Source organism: Mus caroli, unplaced genomic scaffold (genome assembly GCF_978045245.1).
Source record: "Mus caroli unplaced genomic scaffold, Mus_caroli_1 scaffold_13, whole genome shotgun sequence".
NCBI classification, from domain to species: domain Eukaryota; kingdom Metazoa; phylum Chordata; class Mammalia; order Rodentia; family Muridae; genus Mus; species Mus caroli.
Window position 1 is genome coordinate 90,856,466 of NW_028227268.1, and position 24,687 is coordinate 90,881,152.

Sequence of the window (24,687 nt, forward strand, 5' to 3'; positions counted from 1 at the left end):
GAAGAGCTGAAGTGTCTCTGTTTTGAGGTAGTATCTCCTGCCTGCTGTAGCTCTGCCTAGCCTGGAACTCAGTATGTACATAAGGCTAACTTCAAACTTGCAGCAACTCTGCCTCTGCCTCCTGGGTGCTGGGATTACAGGCACACGCCAACATGTCCATCTGAAGAAGGTGTGTGCTGGAGCTCTGAGCTTAACTCATGGTGGTATAGCAGGCATTTAAATGACTACATCATCTCCTCAGTCCTTGGTTGAAAGAGTTTTGAAAAGCTCCAATTTGGGGGGAAGAATTTGCTTTTATAAACAAACCCTTTTTGGTGGTTTGAATATGCTTGGCTCAGGATGTTGCATTATTTGGAGGTGTGGCCTTGTTGGAGTGGGTGTGGCCTTGTTGGAGTGGGTGTGGCCTTGGAGGAAGGTTGTCACTGTGGGGTGGGCTTTAAAGTTCTACCCAGTGTATCAGTCTTCTTCTAGTGGCCTTCAGATGAAGATGTAGAACTCTCAGCTCCTCCTGCATCATGCCTGCCTGGATGCTGCCATGGTCCTTCCTTGATAATAATGGATTGAACCTCTGAACCTGTAAGCCAGCCCCAATTAAATGTTGTCCCTATAAGAGTTGTCTTGGTCATGGTATCTGTTCACAGCAGTAAAATCCTAACTAAGACACCTTTCCTTTGCCAGCCAGGAAGGCCAGGGCCCTTGTGAGGGCCACTTTCTTCCTGAGCATGCTAGGTAGAATCTAGTGTGAACTGGCAGTGCACCCAGCCAGTGGCACACACCTGGAAAGCACGTCTGCCCATAGATGTGGTCTATTGACAGATCACTTGGTCCTCTTTCCTGTCTCACTTTCTCTTCTGAGCCTAGTGCTGGGGCTTGGCCCCAAGCAGTCCACCGAAGCCAATATTTCTCTGAAGTCTTTATCTCTGAAGTTTTATCTTAAGATATAGGTCACCTTGTATTCTGTTGCACGATACACTCTTCTTTGTTTTCATATGGAAATACATGAAATAACTTATTGATTAAATTGACCAGCTTCCTACTGCCCATTCTGTTTCTGACTGTCTATTTAGGGGCAAGAAGGAAACTACAGGAGCCTTGTGTCTGGCTGTCCTGCCCCCCTATTGCCATGTGTCACTGGGGTGCCAGTTCTAGTCCAAAGTGAATCTTGTGTGGAACTTCTGCATCACCCAGAGCTTGCACAAGCTTTTGTCTTTTCCTCTGCCCTGTAGAGAGGGCACCCCAGAAAGGAGGGAAGTTCCTCAGAAAGTCTCCAGCTGGGAAGTCTGTTTATTCCAGGCTTGGATGGTAAAGCAGAGTCAGGAAAAAGAAAAAAAAACTTCCCAGGGGCTGGAGAGATGCTCAGAGATTAAGAGCACTGGCTGCTCTTCCAGAGGACCTGAGTTCAATTCCCAGCACCACATGGCAGCTCAAAAGCTGTCTGTGACTCCATTTTCAGGGTATCTGACACCCTCACACAGACACACACGCAGGCAAAACACAAATGCACATGAAATGAAAATAAATAAATTTTAAAAAGCTAATGTGGAGCCCGGAGTAGTAGTCATGCATGCCTTTAAAAAACAAACAAAAACAAAACTTCCCAATGAGAATGTTGGCATTCTTTCCTTTCTCTTTTTACAGCATCAGGGATGGTACTTAGGCCCACGCTTGTGCCAGGTAAGCAACTTAGCAGTGAGCTATACATCGAAGTATTGACTTTCTGGTTTTCATTTTGATGCCATTAAGATAAAGATGGACGTGGAAATGCTAAAGGACATGCATGTTGGCTCCAGTAACCAAGTGCTCTGATCAAGAGAATGGGGGCCTCAGACTGGTACTTCCAATTTCCCAGGCTGAGGAGAAAAGATGCAAGTGTGACTTCATACCAACGTGATATATTTGTGCCCAATGAGGGTAAAATGGATTCTGCCTGACCAAAGCTTCTCCAGTATTGCCATTAGAGTAAGGTGAGTCTCACAGGACAGCATATCTAGAAAGACTCCAAGCACCTGCCCCCACTAAGGCTCCATATGTCCGTGTGCAGAGAGATAACTGCAGCAAAGCTGGGGGGCATAATATACACACACTTATATATGTAAATATATGAACATGTTTATAATACACAAATGTTGGAGATGAGTAGCAATATTGATGCTGTTAGTGTTGCTTAGGTACAATCTTGGTAGCTGTGAGTGGTTTCTAAAGGTAGTCATAGTTTAAAAAATATGTATTCATGTATGTGTATGGGTATTTTGTCTACATATATGTCTGTGCACCATATGTGTGTCTAGTGCCCTGAGAGGTCAGGAGATGGCATTGGAGCCCCTTGAACTGGACTTACAGAGATTCTTAGTGGCTATCTGGATGCTGGGAATCAAATTCAAGTCCTCTAGAGGAGCAGCCAGTGCTCTCAACTGCTGGGTCATCGTTCCAGCTCCAAGGCGCTCATCTTTGATTTCTATTATAGCCGCAAGGAGGACGCTTGCACCTGTTTCCCTTATATACATATTACATATTGGTACTATTACATATTATATATTGGTACCATAATTAAAATAGTGTAAGTCTAAATACTAGGGGTGTATAAGAAGTTTGCTATCTTTAGGTGGGTACAAACTCACCTAAATTTGAACAACCATTTTTATTCAAGAATGTGACCAGAAACTAACAACGAGGAGCTATAGAACCATTATGGTGGTCCCTCAAATGCTTCAACATAGGGGTGGGGGTTATAGCTGAGTGTGAAGAAATGCCCTCTGTGAAAGTGAGAAGATCTGAGTTCAAACCTCCAGGCTCTGCAGAGAAATCATGCATGGCCTTTAGTGCCAATAATCCTGGAACCGTGGGATGGAAAGAGACAGATCCCAGAGGCTCACTGACTCCGACTTAGCCAAAGTGGATGAGTTCCAGCATCAACGAGAGGCACTGTCTGATCACAGAAGATGAAGAGGGTGGGGCTGGTGAGATGGCTCAGTGGGTAAGAGCACCCGACTGCTCTTCCGAAGGTCCTGAGTTCAAATCCCAGCAACCACATGGTGGCTCACAACCATCCGTAATGAGATCTGACGCCCTCTTCTGGTGCATCTGAAGACAGCTACAGTGTATTTAGATATAATAATAAATAAATCTTTAAAAAAAAAAAGATGAAGAGGGTGGAGGAAGATACCTGATGTCATCTTCTGGCCTCTGAACAATTGTACCCAGCAGTATAAATCACATACACACATGCAATCACCATGTGACCCAATGGTTTTAAATGAAATCAAAGACTTCTACAGGTATTTATATACTTTTTTTTTTACCCTCAGAATTGCTTATTTATTTCTGTAAATTTCTATGTAATCTCTTTTCATAAGAAATATATAACAATATACTTAAATTTTTGTAAACAAGCATCTTTTTTTTCCTCCAATTTTTTATTAGGTATTTACTTCATTTATATTTCAAATGCTATCCCGAAAGTCCCCTATACCCTCCCCCATCCCCCACTCTCCTACCCACCCACTCCCACTTCTTGGCCCTGGCATTCCCCTGTACTGGGGCATAGAAAGTTTGCAATACCAAGGGGCTTCTCTTCCCAATGATGGCCAACTAGGCCATCTTCTGCTAAAAATGCAGCTAGAGACATGAGCTCTGGAGGTACTGGTTAGTTCATATTGTTGTTCCACCTATAGGGTTGTAGACCCCTTCAGCTCCTTGGGTACTTTCTCTAGCTCCTTCATTGGGAGCCCTGTGATCCATCCAATAGCTGACTGTGAGCATCCACTTCTGTGTTTGCTAGACCCCTGCATAGCCTCACAAGAGACAGCTATATCAGGGTCCCTTCAGCAAAATCTTGCTGGCGTATGCAATAGTGTCTGGGTTTGGTGGCTGATTATGGGATGAACCCCCGGGTGGGGCAGTGTCTGGATGGTCCATCCTTTCGTCTCAGCTCCAAACTTTGTCTCTGTAACTCCTTCCATGGGTGTTTTGTTCCCAATTCTAAGAAGGAGCAAATTGTCCACACTTTGCTCTTCCTTCTTCTTGAGTTTCATGTATTTTGCAAGTTGTATCTTGGGTATTCTAAGTTTCTGGGCTAAAAGCCACTTAAACACTATTGTTATCATTGTGTGTGCCTTCAGGCATGTGTGCCACGGTGCCCATTTGAATGCCAGAATACAACTTTGTGGAACTGGTTCTCTCCGTCCACTCCCTGTGGGTTCCAGGGATTGAATTTATGAGGTTGCCTCATCAAGCTTATGTACCAAGCTTGTTTCCCTGTTGAGCTGCCTTACCAGCCTTTGTTTCATAGATTTATTGCAATTGTTGTTGTTAATTGTTATTATTAACTGTTTTGGTTTTTCTACACAGGGTTTCTGTGTGTAGCCCTGGCTGTTCTGAAACTCGCTCTGCAGACCAGGCTGGGTTCAAACTCATAAGTCCACCTGCCTCTGCCTAAATAAATAAAATTTGTTTGTTTGTTTGTTTGTTTTTGAGACAGAATTTCTCTGTGTAGCTCTGCCTGTTCTGGACCAGGCTGGCCTCAAACTCAAAGACCCACCTGTATCTGCCTCCTGAGTGCTGGGATTAAAGATGTGCACCCCCACTACCCAGCATAAAATTTATTTATTTATTTGTGTGTGTGTGTGTGTGTGTGTGTGTGCAGGTTTTAGTACATGGGTGCCAGGGGAGTGAGACCCTCTGGAGTTATGAGCTGTCCAATATGGACATTAGAAACTGAGGGGTTATCACTTCTCGGCCTTTTGGCTAAGATCAAGTGTAGGAACTGAGGGTTTTTAAACATTTATTATTTATTTTATGTATGTGAGTACACTGTAGCTGTACAGATGGTTGTGAGCCTTCATGTGGTTGTTGGGAATTCGGCCTCACTCCCTCTGGTAAACTCTGCTCGTTCAGTCCCTGCTAGCCCTGGCCTAATGACTTATTTATTATTATACAGAAGTACACAGTAGCTGACTTCAGATGCACCAGAAGAGGGCATCAGCTCTCATTACGGGTGGTTGTTTGCCACCATGTGGTTACTGGGATTTGAACTCAGGACCTTCGGAAGAGCAGTCAGTGCTCTTACCTGCTGAGCCATCTCACCAGCCCAGGAACTGAAGTTTTATCCTCTGTAAGAGCACTATATAGTCTTGACTGCTGAGCCAACTCTCCAGCTCCCCTGTGTTTGAGCTTTATTCTGTAGCCCAGGCTAGCCTGGAACTATGTACTGCAGACTAGCCTAGAACTCTTGGCAGTCTGCCTGCCTCAGCCTCCCACATGCTGGGATGACAGGTCTGAGTCATGCACCTGGCTTCCCACTTGTGTCCATAGCAGCGTTATTCACAGTGGCCAAAAGATAGAAGCCACCCGCACACTCACTGAAAAATGGCTAAAGAAAGTGTACGCTAATGCATAAAGGGTTATTATTTAGCCTTAAAAGGGATGGGATTCTGGTATGTAGATCGACCATGAGGGCACTGTTAAGTGAAATAAGCCAGTCACAAAAGTACAACTAGATGACTTCAGTTATGTGCAGTACCTAGTGAGTCAGTGTACACAGAGAGAAGGTAGAGTGGGGGCTGGGGAATGGGGTGGGAAGAATGGAGAATCGTGTTTAGTGTGCATGGGACATCAGTTGCCTGGAAAAGCTTTGTGGACAGTTGGCGATGGCTGGGTTACAATGTGCACAATGCCACGGAAGCTACACCAGAAGCAGCCAAGATGGTAAATCTTAAGTGTAATGTGCCGCAGTAAACGCAGGGGATAGGAAGGTCGGAAGTCCATGCATCCAGCCTTCAGTGCTCCGGGATCATTAGGTCACTAATCCAAGGTAAGTGCTTTCAGGCTTCTAGAACCTTCGCTGAGGGACTTCTACCGAGTTCTCCAGGTGAGCATTTTGAGGGTTTGGAGAAAAATCAGCAAATCTGATGTTCTCTCTAAATAGAAGCCCTCCCACCCATCCAGGTTTCTCTGCCAGGTAGGACATGAACGTGAAGGCCAGAGGCTTCAGACAGGGGCACAGGAGCAACGGGGTACAGTGACATTGCTAATGATTAGTGCTTAGGCCCTGCGGCAGAGTATGTGCTGTTTGGCATTCTAAAATGTCTCGATGAATAGCAGGGCTCTCATCAAATACATTTTGGAAATAATGGGTTAAATTTCATCAAGCATTTGATGCACATTTATCTTCCATTGCTAGTGCTTTCATGTGCCCAGGGGACATGGAAGGCTCCGCATGCAAGAATAACCAAATAGATTGGACCACAGAACCCCTTGTCATGTCACGTTGGTGACACACACTTTGGTACAGTGTTATGAAAAGTGATAAAATGGGAGGCCCATAAATACTAAAGCTGGAGGGTGGCAAACAACAGTGGGTTTGGGAGGACCCAAGACTGCCTTGGTTCTACCTTTGAGAAACTAATAAATGTCTCTTGTGAACAGAGAACCTGGGCAGTCCTGTAGCCCAACTATGGCTGCCTTTCCCCCCTACTTTCCTGCACTCTTGTTCACCAGAAGACAGTGTCAGTGAGAGCAAGACATCCTGGACATGTGACATTTCTACTCTTTCGGTAGAATCAAGACCCCCCCCCCCAAATACAATGTGGCTTTCCTTTGTGGGTTTGCCTGCCCCATCCAGCATATATAATAGACTTTCAGTCTTTTGCCGAGGCTCAGGAAAGAGTCCCTCCTGTTTCTAGGCAATGCTTGAACAGATTCTGTTTATTTCTCTTCTTCAGACACAAAGAGCACAAGTCCAGACACCAACACATGAAGTCCAGACACCAGGGCATGTATCTCTTTCAGCCAGATGAAATCCACAAACACTACATCTTTACAACGAAGCTTGAAACCAGTCAAGCATTTTATTATTTTAAAAAAGAAAAGACTAATGGTATACAGTCTCTACATGCTACAGCTAGGTGTTCACCCCCTGCCCCCTCACATTAAACACTCACGGGAGATAAAAGCCACCACCAGGACCTGTCAGTTGGCCTAGGGGTTGTGAGAAGGGCTGAGAACCCAGGGGTTCCCAGCACCAGCTGTGGGCCCATGAATACAGTCGGCCACGCTGTCTAGAGCCCACTGTTTCTGGAGGGATGTTAGAAGCAACCTCAGTGGCCCCGAAAGAGGAACCATGTATGGCTAAGGTAACCACAGTTTATCACACTCCCTGGTATGTAAGAGAGGTGCTACTAGTAATTACAGGGCACAAAGGCATTGCAGGCATAATCGGACACCTCCATTGCATTAGAATTGTTTATTGCTGTAATAAGCCTGGCAGGGCACCTTTGCTCTTAAAAGCAGAGGTGAGAGGGAAGGCCACTGGCGATGGCACCGGGTCTGGTCTTTTGAAGGACAGAAGCTAAGCCCTCATTCTGATGGGAGCTAAGAGGGCTTACTTGGGGAAGGAGTACAGAGACAGGGAAGAAGATGGAACATTTGAGGGACTTGGTACCTCAACTAGATAGCACCGGGGACCAAGCATCACTCCCCAGAGCAGGGAGGTCTGGTCTGTGGGACGGTTGTTCAGCAGGTGAGGAGTACGAACCATTGTCTTAACTGTACAGCTCTGCTTGGGGTCAGGTCAGTCCTGCTGCTAGAACCTTAGCAAGTTAGGAGCAATTCTTCCAGGCAAAGGCAAACCCTTGGGCCTTGATACAAATTAATTTTCTACCCATTCAGTCCACACCCCTTTGACTTCAGGGAATCTTTGGTCTGTGGTAGGATAGGCTGTAGTATACAGGAAAAACCCTGAAGGAAAGTTTAGACAGCCACCGAAGGGGCCGAGATGGCCACACTGTTCAAAGAAATGGCAAGGCTTCCCAGGGTATGGACTATGTCGACACTGAAGAGTCCTGGGCTCAATGGAAAGACAGGAGCTAAGCCATTAAGGTTCTTGTTTATCTGTGATGCTGGGGATGGAGCCTGGGGCCCACACATTTGGGCCATTGCTTTCTGGCTGCACCACAACTCCACACCACTCTTCTTAGATGGTCAATTTCTTCCTCTCACTAAGGGCCAGAATTTGGCGATAAACACTAGACTGTCCTAAGTTCTTGGGGGGAGGGGGGATTTGGCACCTGTTCTTTAGTGAAGTACATGTGTCCCCACTTTCCATCCACTCCCCAAGTCCCCAGTGGGTTCAGAAACAGTTTAAGGTCAAGAACTGTGCCATAGAAATCAACTCTATGGGGTGGTCTGGTGGCAGAGGCTCAAAAAACAAAACAAAACAAAACAAAACAAAACAAAACAAAACAAAACAAAACAAAACAAAACACCCAACTGTGAGCGCCTAGCATGGCTCTTGCCATTTCCTGGCAGGACTCCGAAGTAGCTGGAGCACAGACTGCCCCTGGCCTCAGCCTGGGGCCATGGTATTAACATAAATGGCCAAGAGTGACTCTGGCCAGAAAATATAAGCAAAGTCTCCATCTAGCAACGGCTGTTTTCAAGCCCAGGTTCCCAGAGGCCAGGGTACTATACTTACTCTCAGGCAGAAACAATGCAACCATGGAGCCAGAGAGAAGGGTCCATCCAAGAGGGGCCATCTGGCCAATGACCAATGTTTGGTCAGGGGATTGTGGGAGAGACACCTAAAATCAGAGACTGGGTCACTGGATTGCCAGCAAGTACTGTAACATTTCTTTGCTGGTGGCCTGTGTACCTTAACAAGGCAGGATATGACTTCACTCTCCATACCTTAACTTTCCCATTATGTATTGAGGTGGTCCCTGCCATCACATCAACAGAGTCGATGTGAATGTTAGTTGCAGGGGAGGGGCACAAGTTTGTGTTGGTGATCTGATCTGTGATTGGCCCAGACATTGCTACCCTGGCCTTGGAAGTAGGAAGGGATAGGGGCTGAGGGGGAGTCTGGCATATATGCTCCACCCCGAGAGGAGTGACCACAGTCCTGGATGTTGAAAAGCTAAGTCCCAGGCAAGGGAAAGTGGGTGAGTGACTTGGCTCTGCAGACCCATTCGCTTCCAGTTGCCCAGGGTACTGATGAAGCACTATGGCCGATGGAGCTTGCCACAGAGACCTTCAGGCTGTGTGTGTGACCCAACAAAAAGACAGTGAACAGAAAGGGAACCCGGCACACATACAGTTCACGGCAGCACAAGGATAGGACAAAAGGCAAATTCTCTCATTGCCCACAGGAAGGCCTGTCTGCTCTGCCTCAGCTGACCACAGAGAGGAGGGTAGAAGGCAGATGACTTCACTGGAGCTAGTGGGCAAAGCTCAGTTCTTCAGTGCAGGGTGATGCCCCCCACCCCGCTCCCTGGTCTACCCAGCATCTGCGGCATAGAAGGGACTTGTAAAATACTTGAGAAGGTTACAGAGAGCCAAGTGCAAGCAGGAAAAACAAAACAAAACAGCAACAGCAACAACCAAAGGCCTGTAAAACAGCTTCAGAAAGCTGGTCAAGCAAAGGTGTCGAAACTCAAAAACCACCAACAAATAGAAAGCGATGAGGCTTCCTGCACAGCGTGGGTGTGGGCATGAGGCTCTCAAATGCTGCTCCAGAGCTGAAGATTCTCAGCTTCCCCTCTCCCTAACTGCCGCTTTCCCCTGAGGCCCAGGGCACAGACTAAGCAGGATCATCCTTCAGATGCCTCCTACCCAGGCCCAGTGCTGGGGGTGGGGGTGGGGGTCGTGGGGGACTGCAGGCTGAACAGAGGAAGAGAGTGACAGCGCCAGGTGGGTCAGAGGAAAGCAGAGAGGGCTGGGCAGGGGTGGGGTGCAGAAAGGATCCCCTTGCACAAAATCTTTGGCACTGCAAGTAAGATGCAAGCATCTTGGGAAAGGGGGCATCGTGGTTTCCAAACCACATTAAAAATGAACCCTGGGGAAGTGTAGAACCGGACAGGGCTGTCCCCTCTTCTGTAGGGACTGTGGGATGGGATGGAGCTCCGCCCTCCCAATCCTACCCCTCTTTCACAGGAAGCCCATTCATAGGTACAAGTTGGTCTGGGCTGGGAGCTAGAAATCTGGGTCCTGATTTTAGCTCTGCAATAACTAAGTGGACCTCTCCAGGCCTTAGCTGTCTATTGGTCAAAATAGGGAAGGGCTACCCTGGGCTTCTCCCAGGGAAAGAGCACGCTAAAAAGCAAACTGTTCTTCGCGGAGCAGCAGCTGCTGCTGGGGCAGGAGACTACAGGCCCTTGGGTACTGTTCTAGTTTGGCACAGACCCAGCTGCTCGTCCTTAGCCACCGAGGGACAGTGCCTCGGTTTCCTTTATTTCTCTTCCACACACAGGGTATCAGGCTATACGCTCTGTACCTGCTACTAAGGATCCAGGGTACACCCTGTCCTGCAGAAACAGCTGTGAGTCCAGGGCAGTCACTACCATCCCTTTGCTCATAACATAAGGAAGACCCCAGGCCACCTACCCTGATACTCAGTCAACCTCCATCTCTTCCCTTTCTGGTTGTTCTTGCAGGGAGAAGAGCATGGATACTGGGGTCAGGCAGACCTGGACTCAAGCCTCCTCCAGCCACTTCCTACCTAGCATATCCTGGGGCCTGTAGAGCCTCACTTTCCTCAACTAGAAAATGGGTGCAATAGACAGGGGAGAGAGGCTGGTTGACAGAACCTGAAGGCAGAAGGCCAAGGGCAGTTTGGCACCTACTAGGCAAAGAAGCACTCATGGACCATGTGCCTTGTGAAGGGCTGGCCCCTTACTTAAACAAACGTGGAGACTCTTGTTCCAGGGACTGAGGGAGGTGGGTGGGAATTGGAATTTAAAAGCCCTGAATGGACCAGAGGCTTTAGCAGTGAAGTGAAGCGTGCTCCTTTAGGACTGATCACGGTCCAAGGCAGGATAACTGAGTGAATCTCTAGACCACTTGAGGGCAGCTGTATCTGCTCAGGACTTAGAAGCAGAAACCCCGGAAGCTGATTCTTTCGGGACTCAGTTCTTCCTGGCACCAGGTATTCTGAGAACGGTGAACAAAGCCATGACTGGGCTTCTGGTAACATGGAGAAGTTAGAGCGAGTTGTCACAGGCTGTGGGGCTGTCCCTCTTATGCCACAATTGAGCATGGAGGGTGGTCTGGAAGTCTTCCAGGTGGCTGGTGTCAGTTCTGGGGGTCTGTGTCACTATCCTGCTTCTGGATAACAAGATGTTGCCCATGTGGATGGGTTCTACTGCAGACAAGGATGGTAATGTGGTTTCTACCTGGCAAAGGCTGTGGCTTTTGAGACTTCTGGAGATGCCACAACAGGAGAATCAGACCCCAGGCTACAGGATATCACAGCACCCCAATGGCCACCTTCCTCGAAATGATGTGGAGACTGATAAATTAAGATGCGTATTAAATACGTGGGGAAGGCTAGCAGGGACTGCTGGGTCTCCCGGCAGGGCGGGGAAGCTAGGGTTTCTTCCGGAGGTAGTTGGAAGGAATCCAGCCTTCCCAGGAAGGAGCCCCACTGAGGACCTGGCAAAACCACCAGCCACTGCTGTTCTTCTCCCGGACTTCAAACACTGTCCCTTCCTGGAAGCTGCTAGTGTCTTCATCTCCTTCAAAGTTGGCCACAGCCACGTAAAGTGAGTCCTTTGGGCCATCGGCATTGAGGAAGGAAGCTGCCTTCTCTCTGGTTTCTCCCACCTTGCCAGTGACGCGTGGCCCCAGCCCACCTTTGCCTCGTATGTCATCTTGGCCCACTGAGGAGTTAGAGAGGAAGGGTTTGGCTTTCGGAGGGACAAGGAGGGCCCGGCCTGCAGCAGGAGCGACTCTGCTTTCTTCACGCTGTGCCCCTCTGACCTCTGGAAGGGGCCTGCACGACAGTGGTGACGAGGAGGTTTTCTTGGGGGGTGGGGGTCTTCGAGGTGGGACCACAGGTCTTTGCTGCTGGGTTGCTTCTTGGACAGACACAGGCACAGGCACATTCTTGGGCCCAGGGTCTGTGGTCTTGGCTGGCCGGGGAGGGGCTCTGCAGGGTGTCTCCTTTGGACTCAGCCCATCCTGTCTGCCAGACCTGTCCTGGCCACGGCCAGGTCCCTCCCCGGGAAGGAAGCTTCTGCTGAGGGCTGTGTCATGGCTCCCAGCAGCATGGTGGCTTTCTCCATCCAATAAGGCTTTCTCTTGAGACTTGGCAGGTCTGAGCTTGCTCCTGAGGTTGTAGATATCCACGTGGTCTTCACTCTGAGCTGGCTCTGTCTTGGGGGAAGGGGTTGGTTTGGGTCTAACCTGAGGTCTAGACTTCATGAACAGATTCTGGGAGGTGGGGTCCACCTTCTCCTCGGACAGCTCAGCTTTAGACCTGGAGATGGGCCGGAGGTTTGGCTTTTTCACTTCCTTGGCCAGCACCTTGTGGCCACACTCTAACCCCATGTCATTTCTCAGTGGGAACTTGCTTTTGTCAGGTTTGGGCTCTGGTTTCCTGCTGTCCCGGGCCAGCGGGGCATGCTTTGCTGGAATCATTGGCAATATCATGCCAGGGGGTTTTGGGGAGGAGCCCCGGAGCGGCTCCATCTTCTGTCTTTCCCTCTCCAGCAACTCCTCTTCAGACTTGATGATGGACTCTTTGCGTGGAGGGAGGCTGGGCTTCTCCTCCTGTGTGGGGTCCGAGATCTCCTCATATCCTGTTGACGCAGACAAGTCTGAAGATGCCTTTCTTGGGGCCTCCTTTCCTCCTTTCCAGTCTTTGGACCAGAGCATCCCAGACTCCACAGCACCGTGTGGTGCCTCAGGCAGGGGTCTGGAGGGCCCCACGGCTTCTGGACCCGTATTGTTCTCTGTTGCAGCTGCATCCCCAAGCCGGAGCTGGGTCATCTCGTGGGGCAAGGGGGCCAGAAAGTTGGGCCTCGAGGCACTGCTGGTCTTCTTATACTTGTCAATGAAGGTCGCTGGGGCCCACCCCTCCTTATCTTCCATCTGAATGTACCACCAACCACTTAGGCTCTTCTCAATCACCTAGAAGGGGGACAGGAAAAGTGCTTAGTGTCTGGTGTTTATAGCATCTGTGCCATATGAAAAATAGGAATCTTTAAACACAGGAAAGCCTTCAGGTCAATGACGTGCCATGCTTACATTCAGGGCAACTGAGCCTGGTGGAATAAGATGAGTCTCATCTCTTATCTGCATCTCTTCCTGGTGCCTGTATCCACTGAACTGAATGGTGGTGTTCTTGAACTGAAATTGATGATGCTATTTAAGATAGGATGTCTCCTATGTCCTTTGGGTCCAATATCACCCAAGTGAATTATTGGAGATGAAAAGTTACATAAACTGTGCAAGACAGGCTGAAGTGTGCTCTCAAGTCCCTACCTGAAGCGTTCACCTTCAGTACTCCAGATGTCCTTGCATCTGGATCGGGTCTTTAAAGAGGTAACTGGGTGTAAATGGGTCATGAAAGCAGGCCTGAGATTTGTAAATAGAGAGCAGGAATTATGCGTGTGAGGGCATAACAAGAGGATAGCTATTTGTAGGCCAAGAAAAGAAGCCACAGGAGATACCCACCAGGCACCTTGACCTCAGCTCCAGCAGCAATAAGAAGGTAAATCACTGTGTTTAATCCAGCCCATCTGAGTATTATGGGATACGGCAGTCCTAGAAACTAACACCTACAATTGCCAGGCAGGTTCTGTACACAGGAAAGCTAATGCTCACTACCTCCCTGTGATCCAGGGACAGCCATCCTATTCTACAGATGCAGAGCAGAACCTCAGGAGAGCAGAGGGCTGGGCAAAGGGTTCTGAGGAGGGTGAGTGGGGGAGGGCAGGCAGCTGGGCTCTGAGTACTGCCAGCCCTTGCCCCTCAGGAAGAGCAGTGCCTGGCCCGAGAAACTGCCACAGGAGCCATAAGGACCGAGGCTTGACAGCAAGAAGAGCAGCCACAGTCTCAGCATCTGGAGACTCAACTTAGGAACCCAAAGTTCTGGGTGCTAGCTCGTAGCTCCACCACTTTAATGGTGGTAACAGCAGCAAGATTTGCTAATGTTCAAACAAGCAAAAGGGGGCCATCTTCGTGAAAGCATGCAAGTGCACTCTTTATGTGTTACATCAGCCCAGTTCGTGGGAAGCAGAAGCAAGCATTGTGAGCTAGGCCAGCCTGGTTTACACCGTGAGTTCCAGGACACCTAGTACTACATTGACAGGGTGAGGTCGAGAAGAGAGATGGATATGAATTTGTCACTGGACCCGCTTCAGCAAGAATAGAGAAGGGTCAGAAAAGGAAACGCCATGACATCTCCCCACTGCATGCAGTTGCATCAGGTGCCAGTGTCTCCGATGCACTGCTGAAACCCCAAGGATCCCTGGTAGCATCTGAGCCGCATCTGAGCCACATCTGAGCCTGTGTGGCAGGGCTTACTGTTCAGCCCTGTGCGTTAGCAGAAACTGTAGGATATATACTGTCAAAGAATCTCTATCTTCCTTTCTTGAATGAAATCCAGTCTGTGTGTGCACACCTGACCTATGCGCTGCCACAGAGCTGTCCTCCAGCCCATATAAGCTATGTCTTAAAACCACACAGTGCTTTTTCAGCTCTCTGAGGAACAGCCCATCATAGCCTACAGTGTGAGCTTCTGGTTTCAAGATGGAATAGACAATTGTCTTTATGCAGCACATGTAAGGAAAAGCTGTGGATTTGCAGCCCAGCTCAAAGGGAAGCAGGCAGAAGGGATGGATCCTCAGGCGACTCCTCACAATTTCTCAGAGGACATAGAAATCTACAAAGGGTAAGAGACATTGGGTGTGGCACTGAGGGAGGTGTGGGAAGAAACAAGCACGTGACTGGGGAGTAACTAGGAAGACACTAACAGTCAGCCTGGCTAGCCTCTGTCCTTGCTCCTGTTCTTGTATGGGAGACTGTAGGTTGCAATGGTGAAGATGCAGGCTGTGGTCACAGAGACTGGATGCTGCTCTGTGGCTGGCTCAGAAGTCTCTAGAAGCCAATAATCTCTTGCACGTATTTCCACAGACTGACTCGCAGATGTCTTGTCTTCTCCTTCATTCTATAGTGTTTGACAGTGGGATGCAGGGTCTCACAGATGCTAAGCAGCTAATCTATTTCTGAGCTCTGGCCCCTGCAGCCAAAACAGGTTCTGATTCCATGGAATAAGTGCAATACATATCAGTAACAACGCAAAGAACTGATGACCGAGAAAAAGATAGTTAATGCCGGTAACAGGACTGTGAGTGAGTCAAACCTCCATCCCTAGAGAAGACCACTAAAGACCGGGTGAGGCCAGAACAGGCAGCTGTGAGGAGGAGTTGAGAATGCACAGCAATGAACATCACCACCATTGAATGAAAATTGGGAACATACTGAACAGCTGAGGAACAAGTTAATGAGCTATGAGACTGAACAGGATGCCGAAAGGATAAACTATTTATCTTAGATTTCTCTCTCTCTCTCTCTCCACATACACACACATATATGTATACATACATATACATATATACACATATATATGATACAAAATATACAGTATAATATATCAATATCCACACATATGTGTATGTATATGTAATACATATGTACTGTAGGCAGAATACATATTCTGCCTATATATAGAATATACATATATATTTTATAATATATATATACATATATTCTATAGGTAGGTAGAAAAGCAGGTAAGTTGAAATTATATTGTATTGTTTTGGGGAAAAATGACAAGCCAAAAAGTTTCTACATGTTCTACAGAGATGTAATCTCCCTGCCCTCCCCAACTTAGAGGGTTTTTTCTATATAGCCTTGGCTGTCCTGGGACTTGTTCTCTAGACTAGGCTAGCCTTGAACTCAGAGATCCACCTGCCTCTGCCTCCTGAGTGCTGAGATCAAAGGTGTATGCCACTACTGCCCTGCTAATTTTTCTTAAATGCTTATCAAAACCACAGATATGATCCTGGGAACACGGAGTGACTGGATTATAGGCATGTCAGAGATGTGCAGGTTTAATCTCTGCCTCCTGAAGTAGGGATAAGAAGCTCTGGCCAAAGCTTACTCATGACAGAGCAGAAGTAGGGGTGTCAGGGGTCAGACCACCTGTTCTGTCAGGAGGCATCTTTGCTAGATCTCAGTTCCTGCTCTTTGCTGCTCTCCCGTTATCTGCAGGCTTTCTCAAGAACATGGGAAACGTCTTTCATGCCTATGTTTGTGAAGATAAAAGATACACATGAGATAGAAAGGACTTACCTTGGTTACCTAGGGATCTGAGTATGCAGACAGAGTATGGGAGGGGCAGGACAGGAGAGGGGAAGCAGGTGGCGGCAGAAAGAGGAACATATGACCAAGGGATGGTTCCGTGGGTAAGAATCTTTTTGTAACACTAATGCCCCAAGTTTAATTCTTGGACCCCTGGTGGCTATAAGCCCAGTCTCAAAACTCCTATGGCAAAACGGGAGCTGGAGAAAGGAGTATTGGTCAGAAGCTCGCATAGGCAGTACGGCAGCAGAAATAACCAGAAGAGCCTGCCTCAAAACAAGGAGAGACTTGTGCAAAAATTGTCCATTGTCCTCTGCAAGCAATGAGTCTCATGTGCACACATACAATAAACACATCTTCTTAAAAAGTAAGAGAGGGGCTTGGAGGAGTGACTCAGCAGTTAAGAGCACTGGCTGTCTGGCCAGAGGAAGCAGGTTCAATTCCAGCACCCACATAGCAACCCTCAACTATCTGAGATTCCAGTCCCCAGGGATCTGATGCCCTTCTCTGGCCTCCACAGACATTAGGCACACGGTATATAGACATACATGCTGGCAAAACACCCATACACATAAAAATAAATAAAATTTTAAAAAAGAAAAGGAAATATAAGCCAGCCACACACAGCCATTGTGGTGGTTTCAATAGGTTTGCCCCCCCCAGAGGGGGAGTGTCACTGGGGGTAGGCTTTGAGGTCTCTCTCTCTCATATATATATATGTATGTATATGTATATATACATACATGTATATGTGTGTGTGTATATATATATATATACATATATATACATATACATATACATATATATATATATATATATATATATATATATATATATACATACATATATATATGCATGCTCAAGTCTGGCAGAAGGAGCCTCTGCCTGGCTACCTGCAGATCAGGCTGCCGAACCCGCAGCTCCTTCTCTCGCACCTTGTCTGTCTGCAGGCTGCCATGCTCCCTCCATGATGATAACAGACTGAACCTCTGAAACAGTTAAGCCAGCCCTAATGAAATGTTTTCCTTTAGAGGAATTACTTTGGCCATCCTGTCTCTTCACAGCAATAAAACCCAAACCAAGACAGCCATATACTGTATAATTCCACTTCTAGTCAGAAAGTCCAGGGTGGGTTGATGTGAAAAGGGAGACCAGTGTTCGCTGATGGGACAGGGTTTCTGCTAAGGGCTTTGGGACTGGAGTGTGGCAATGGTTACACAACTCCAAGGAAAAGAAAACAGTGACTCGTACACACAAAGTGGCAAAGAGTTTGGGATATGTTTATGCATGTATATATAGTCAATAGCTTAATAAAGCCTTTAACCTCTCCTCCCCTCCCCCATAGCAGGAGGTGAGATGAGAGAAGCCAATGCCGGGAAGGAAGAAGAGCAGCAGACGCTCACCTCCACTTTTAGGCCGGCCTGGAAGCTGATGCCATCTGGGATGGTGGTCTGGAACTCAGCGATGGTGTAGTACTCTTCCTCCACCTGGGGTGGGATGGGGGGCTTCGGCAGGTTGAGGCCTCGAGGCTGTCAGGATTACATACAGGGCTGAATGAGTCAGGAGGGGTAGGTACACAACATCAAGGAAGCTTAATTAGCTTCTGAGGGGCAAAACAAGGAGGGCTTGACTGTCACACCTCCTACTTGAGGTTCCCCTGGCCCCTCAACTTTACAGTTACACACAACATCTGGGCACATGGTGAGAACTTGGGAAAACACAAAGGTCTGAATATAAGAGGCAGCGAGGCTATGGGAAGACCTCAGGTCTTTGAATTTGACCCAGGTGGGCTGGAATGCTGATGAAGGGCCATGCCAAGCTTCTGCTTCATCTCCTGTAGAACGGGAATCCTAAGACTACTGGCTTGGTATATCTGCTATGACTATAAAATATGCTACTGAGTGACACACCTGGTGTATTTATGGTGCTGGACAGATACCCAAGCAATGGCAGATATTTCCAAAGCAATTCCTTTCCAAACTGCTTGTGATCACCATTGGTTTACAGTTTGAATATTTGAATACACAGTGAGCCATCTTGGGGACAGGATCCGAGTTCAAACACAAAATACATTTATGCTTCATGTGTATTTAGCCAGGGTAGAGCATTTTACAATATATTTAGTGTACCTGTGTTTTGACTGTGATCCGTCACGTGAGGTCAGGTATGGAATTGTCTTTCCACTTTTGGTATCCTGTTGGTGCTCAGAGGGTCAAGATTTTGAAGGATTTTGGATTTTTGGAATAAGGATGCTCAGCCTACATTGGTTAAAAAGGTACCTAGAAGTAGGGCATGGTGTCGAAACTCATTTATTCCAGCATCTCAGAGGCAGAGGCAGGCGAGTCTCTGCGAGTTGTAGGCTGGCCTGGTCTACATAGAGAGCTTCAGACTAACCTGGGCTATATCGTGAGACTCTGTGTATACATAAATAAGTAAATGCACGTTTAGAGTGAAAAATGGATCAGAATAACAACGTCACTGCAGATAAACCTGTGCCTTGTCTAACCTTGGACCTGCTATACATAGGTTGTGTTGTTGTCAAGAACTGCTTGAAAAATACTGGAAATGAGAGGTCTAGTGGGTGTCCCAGACAAGCCCCAGGCTAAGGAGATGAGGCTCTAGGGCAAGTGTGTACTTACAATGGTCATGTCCCGGCGAGGAGGGGGTCTTTGCCTCATCTTTGGTGATCCTATGGGGGAAAATAAGACTCCAGTTTATTCATACTCAGAGCTCCACAGACAGATTCCCAGCGGTGGGAACCAGGTGGGGTCTCACCCCTCCCTTCTCTGTCCAGAAGCCACATGTGAGAACAGCCGGGCTATGCCTTCCTCATGCTTGTCTGGGGACCCTCCATCAGCATGGCCTCCCCTGGACCTTTTCTATATTCCAATAGATGATTGGCACCAAGTAATGGGAGGCTGTTCACTCAGGGCATAAAACATGGATGGACTCAGAGCTATACAGGGCTGGGCCCAGACTCAAGCTCCCAGCACGAGACACAATTACTGTTAGACTCTGAGCCATAGGTCCTTTTCTGTGGAACAGCCTAATGGATACCTACCTCTCCCTGGCAGTAGAAGTAACATAAAATACCTATTGCCTCATCTTCTATTATGTTAGAAAATACCTGAGTCTTAGCTAAGACATTTAGCACCCCTGTAAGAACTACTGTTTCTAGACTTCTGTGCAGCTTAGTGTTACCACTCAATAAGTCCAGTGGAACATGAGGGAAGGTGGAGCATTTGTGCTATGTCACCCCTCCCTGCCTTTCACTGGCTGGACAGTAATGGCCCACACTGGATGATGAGGGCAACATAAAACAGATGTTGGAAACCAAGATTCTTGACTGCATGGAAGTATCATCTTAGCTGTAGACACAAACTTGCTCTGTTATGTTGAATGGAAATGAGTCTCTGGATCAAATGAGCCATTGTTAATCAAGGTGTGAATGTGTGTGTGTGTGTGTGTGTGTGTGTGTACATGTGTGTGTTGTGGGAGGAGACTTTGATTTAACATATGAATGTCCTACAAAGTCATGTTACTTCAGGTTTTCATTTGGTCCCCTACTATTAGTGGGCTGTGGTCTTGACCATGAGAGACCAGAATCATAGAACTTGGGATTGGCCAGAACCCCTGCCATGGCCTATAGCAGTTGTGAAGCTCTCAGCACTTAGGCTCCTGCAGACAGCATGAAGCTCAGCCCTCATCTCTGGGAGGTGTGGAGTCCTTTCTCCACAGATTCTCGCTGCCCTCAGGACCAGCACAGGATGTTGGAGACACAGTTCCAGGTACAAGGCAGACAGCTTTGGGTAGCCCGGCTCTCAGTGTGGGGAGGATACAATTAGCAAAATATAAATAGGGAAGCTCTGAAAAAGCAAAATGGGTGAAGCAAACCCAATATGGGGTCAGCTTTTCTCCCTTAGGCCCATTGTTACCAGGTGAATAGCCTTGGTCTTATTTCTCTGATTTATTTATCTGTAAAACAAAAAGCAGTCCCTCAAAGGAGGAGGCAGTGAGCTAATCAGGAGACGATCGTCATGACTCACTGGAGTAATCTAAGGAAGGAACTGTTCAGATTCTGAGATCTGCTGGTCCAGTGGTCTCCGTGAGTTACCCAAAGTCCCCAAGCTTTTATGTTCTCTTCAGGATATCATCAGATGGCAGGGATGCCAGAAGGGAGGTGCCTAAGCTCAGATAGACCTCAGCTGTCTGAGCCAGGGTAGGGCGACACTCACTCTGCTTAACGTCACCATCGGGCACGAGGCGACCTTCAAACCGGCCATCCCTCTGGTTGTTCAGCAGCTCCTTCTCCCTGCCCATAGCATTCTGATGCCGGGAAACACCATCCAGGTCGAGGGCACCCGAGTGAGCAGGTGAGCTGGGGCCCAGCTTTGGGGGCAAGGGCTCCCCACTGTTCTTCTTTAGGTAGGAAGCAGGGGCCCAGCCCTCTTTGCCCTGGAACCTGGGAGGAAGGGGAAGGAGTCTAGTCAGGTTGGTCTGTGGGGCTTTTGGGGGTTGAAGGGGTGGGAATGAAGCCATGATTCTATACATGTGGTCCAGGATGGTGGACAGTGGATTCAAACTGTTGTGGGTCAAAGGCTCCATGCAACTCATTGCCCTCTGATGATGCCTAAGCCTTCAGCTTGGCCTTCCAGGCCCTCCCCACCTGATCTCCATTTGCCTCTCCCAACAACCACCATGTCCCATACACCCCCTTCTACTTGAAGTCTCCAAACGCACCATTGCTAGTCACCTCCCCACAGCACTGCTCTTGGTAGGTCTCTAACAAGCACCTCTCTCTCCCTCCTGGTGGCACCTGCTCCTCTTCCCAGGTTTTACTTAATGTCATTGAGTCTCAAATGAGGCCCAATCTCCATGACGGCCCCCTGGCTTCTGCACACTCTGTGATCCCCGCACCTGCATCTGCAAAGTGCATCCGGCTGTGGATTTCCTGTCTCCTAGTTAGAACACAAGCCCTTAGGTTCGAGCAACTGGGTATTGGTGAATTCGATGAAGAAATGAAAGGCCAAGGGGACAAGTTGCCAATGGGCATATCGGATCACGGGCGAACGGCAATAAAGCTCTGCATCAGAGCTGTCTTCTTGAGGTACCACCGTGATGGTGATGGTCATTACAGTGACAGCCAGCACTGTGGGCACCTATTCTATTAGTCCTGTCCTAAGCACTTTACAGCTCTTATGTGTTTGAACCCAGCCAACATTGGCAAGATGGCCCCCATCTCCCAGCGAAGCTTCTTGGGCATCAATGTGACACCACAAATGGAAAATTCCACACTTGACTTCATGTGAAGGATCACAGTCAAAATGCAGCTGCATTAGACTCGCATAAACTCATCTTCCAACTGTGTGTATACACCATATATGCAACACAGTGAATCTTGGGTTTACCAATGGCCCTCCTCAAATCCAAGACATCACATTACACATAGGCAACATTCCCCAACGATGAAAACGTCCCAGATCCTAAAGACTTCTGGTCTCATGCATTTCAGGTAAGGGATTTTCATTTGGAATTGGGATCCGTTTTAAAGATAAGAAGCCTGGGACCCATTGGTGTTAAATACCTCACTCGGGTTTACAAGTGAGTCTGTGGCAGAAATGGACTCAGATCTCTTAACTTGTTCTTCTTGGCCCTTTCCAGGCAGCTCCTGCTCCTGGTGCAAAGCCTCACACTGACAGGAAAGGGCTCTGGGCCGGCTGACACAAAGACACTGAGACATGAATGGTGTACCTCTGCACTGAAGAATGACAGCGACTCTGACACACCAGCTCACTATCCCTTAAAAGGCAACAATCATTTAATTCTCACATGACAAAGCTCGGGTTTCAAAACAATAACTAGAGAGGCCTGTTTGGACCAGAGATGTGCTGGAGCAAGTGCACATTGGCTCACGAGAGCCCACTGCATCTTCTGAGCTCCGCATTTAGTGGCATCTCATTGGTGACTTGAAAGTGGCCACAAGACAGGTATTTACACTATGGAGATCAGCCAACCCCACCAAAAGCTACTAGTACTAGTTCCTCTCCAAACAGGTCCCCATACCTTTGGGGAAAGAGGAATAAACCCAGCAAACTAGTCATGATACACGGCAGAGCCAAATCTCATTAAGCACCACTTAAAGAAGTTATGCACACCTTTGATTCCAGCCCTCAGGAGGCAGAGGCAGGTAGACCTCTGAGATTCAGGCTATCTTGGTCTATAGAGTGAGTTCCAGGACAGGCACTCTAAGTATAGCAACCCCCTTTCAAAAAGGAAGGAGGGGAGAAGGAAGGAAGGAAAAGAAAAGAGAAAGAGCTACTTTAAAAACAAAATGGCCTAGGTTTCAGTAAAAAACAGGTCACTTGTAACTGGAGGCAAATTTACAAGGAGATAGAAATCTATACAATCAAGCATTTGTCAAACTCAAAGCCCTCTAAGAGAGAATAAGTCTTGCTTTAAGTGGAAAAAGCTAGTTGAATGCAGCACAATCCACCTCCTCTGGCCATCATTGGGACACAAAGCCACAGCACAGGCAGCACAAAATGGAGGATGAGCGTCTTCTGGGGTGAGGAGCTCTGGGGTGAGGAGGGCATGGGCTCCCATACTTCCCAGCCTCAGGAGACCCTTACACTCGTCTGACAACTGCCTCAAAGTCTGAGCCAGGTTGAGACCCCCCTGAACTCCAGCGCTGTGAGGTTCCAGGGTGACCGTCTGTATTATGGTACTATGACAGTCACATGTCATTTACTGATGGGGTGAGTTCTGAGAAAGGCTTTATTGGGTGGCTTCTGCCAACACCACAGTATGCTTACACAGACTTGACAGAGTGGCCTGCTGTATGCCCACACTATGCTGTAAAACATACAACAGCCCTCTCTTCTCTGAGGCTTGGGGAACTCAAAGGTCTTGTCTGTTTGGACTTTACAGGAAAGATATGGGCAGGGAGGGAGGCCAAACTGTACCAAGGTGTACTCATGGCTGAGGTAAAAATGACACCTGTCTGTAGCTGCTCACAGACTCTGTGAAGCTGGAGCTCACGAGAGACCTAGAAGCTCCACCCAGCCACAGGGAGGTACCTGATCTTCCACCAGCCCTCCAGGTTCTTCTGGACGACCTCCACCACAGCCCCTCGCTCTAGGTTCATTTCATCCTGGTCACGAGCTGTGTACGGGTAGATGACCGTATATTTCTCCTCTGCAGGGACAAAGGGTGATGGGGTGAGGAATAGACAGGAGGAGCCAGGATGCTGGCTGTGAACTGGAATCACACAGAGGGAAATTCTCTCTGAGATTTCTGGGCTCCTCAGGCTCCCATGGAGCTCTTAGAGGCCCCAGTCCCTCTGACCCCCTCAGCATCAAAGAATCACCCTCGTATTCAGACAATCTGTGTCTCAAAGTCAGGGCCCATGACTTCATGCAACGTTCTGACACACAGCATCTTCATCTCCCTTGCTCAGGTTAACCTCCCACCCCCATTCCAGGAATTACCTTCTAACTAACATGACCTTTATTATTGTTTCAAGTCTTTCCTCTGAAGGAGTATGATCTCCATCCATGAAGACAGGGATTGGTCTATCTCAGTCATATCTTTATCTCCAGCACTGGAATGTGCCTGGAAAAGCTGGCAATTGTTTTATGAATGAGCCTCTGTTTAGGAAAGAGGCATATTCTGAAATCCCACCCTAAGGAGTGCACCTTGCTCACACAGTGAGTTAAGCCCCCTGGGTACCTCCTGGTTCTTGCTAGCTGAGACTATGAGTTCAGAGATGAAGCTAAAATTGCCACCTAGGAAGGGACAGAGAGTACTTCTCATCACCTAGACAGTGGCTTTTTATTGGTTGGGTTGCAGCCCTGATCCAACCATGCTTACAGCCTGCATGGCTGGGCTGCTTCCCACACCACTCTCCTCACAAGCCACAGCTCCATCCTTATAGCCCACAGTCCTGCCTCAGAGCTTTCTCCCACTGTGTTATTACAGCAGCCCCGAGATCCTGCTCATTTGCAGCCCCTGGACACAGTGCTCAGGAGAGGAAGGGAGCAACTGCCATCTCCAGTGTCACAGAGAAACATGGACACATGACCCAGAGGAGCCCAGAAAGGAGATGAGAGGGCCGTTCTTAGGTGACATTTCAGTCCATAGGTGAGTGGCTGAGCCAGCTATTACTTAGCGCTCACAGTTCTTGGGAAAACCCTTGAGGCATCCGTTGCTAGTCAGCTGCTGCAGAGGAGGTTGAAGCCCACAGGCGTTTATTTATTTATTGAAATGGCCTGCTGACCAGCTCTGAAGGGGCTGTGCTGACTTCTGGCATACATTCTATATTCAGCATGGTCAGCTATTTCCTCTTGTGCTGAATCAGCAGGCACCAGGCTGGGATAGGATGAAGGAATGAAGGATTCTGCCAGCCTAGCACAGTAGTTTTGTGTGGTCCAGGTGGGAAGGGGCTACCTGGGTCCTGAATGCATCCAAACCCATGAGCCCTGGGTCTCCTTGGGCTCCAACTGGGAGGGTTCTCAAGCTCTGGGATGCTAGAGCTGCAGAGAGACACTA

The 24,687-nt window shown here is 48.1% G+C and overlaps 1 protein-coding gene and 1 pseudogene across 2 annotated transcripts in view; one reads left to right on the forward strand and one right to left on the reverse strand.

Annotated features, from left to right (window-relative positions):
• The first annotated feature begins 4,723 nt into the window (after positions 1–4,723).
• LOC115032737 (U2 spliceosomal RNA) lies at positions 4,724–4,813 on the forward strand (annotated as a pseudogene).
• A 1,895-nt stretch (positions 4,814–6,708) lies between these two features.
• Sh3pxd2b (SH3 and PX domains 2B) overlaps positions 6,709–24,687 on the reverse strand; it is a 79,402-nt gene continuing 61,423 nt past the window's right edge. The window contains exons 10-14 of one of the 2 annotated variants that reach the window (XM_029484044.2): positions 23,217–23,334; positions 20,376–20,602; positions 18,780–18,829; positions 17,544–17,669; positions 6,709–12,903 (exon numbers count right to left, since the gene is read on the reverse strand). In XM_029484044.2, coding sequence (XP_029339904.1) covers positions 11,359–12,903; positions 17,544–17,669; positions 18,780–18,829; positions 20,376–20,602; positions 23,217–23,334 — 2,066 coding nt within the window. In that variant the 3' untranslated portion in view covers positions 6,709–11,358. The remainder of the gene's footprint in view (positions 12,904–17,543; positions 17,670–18,779; positions 18,830–20,375; positions 20,603–23,216; positions 23,335–24,687) is intronic. The other variant, XM_021177399.3, reaches the window with a different exon arrangement.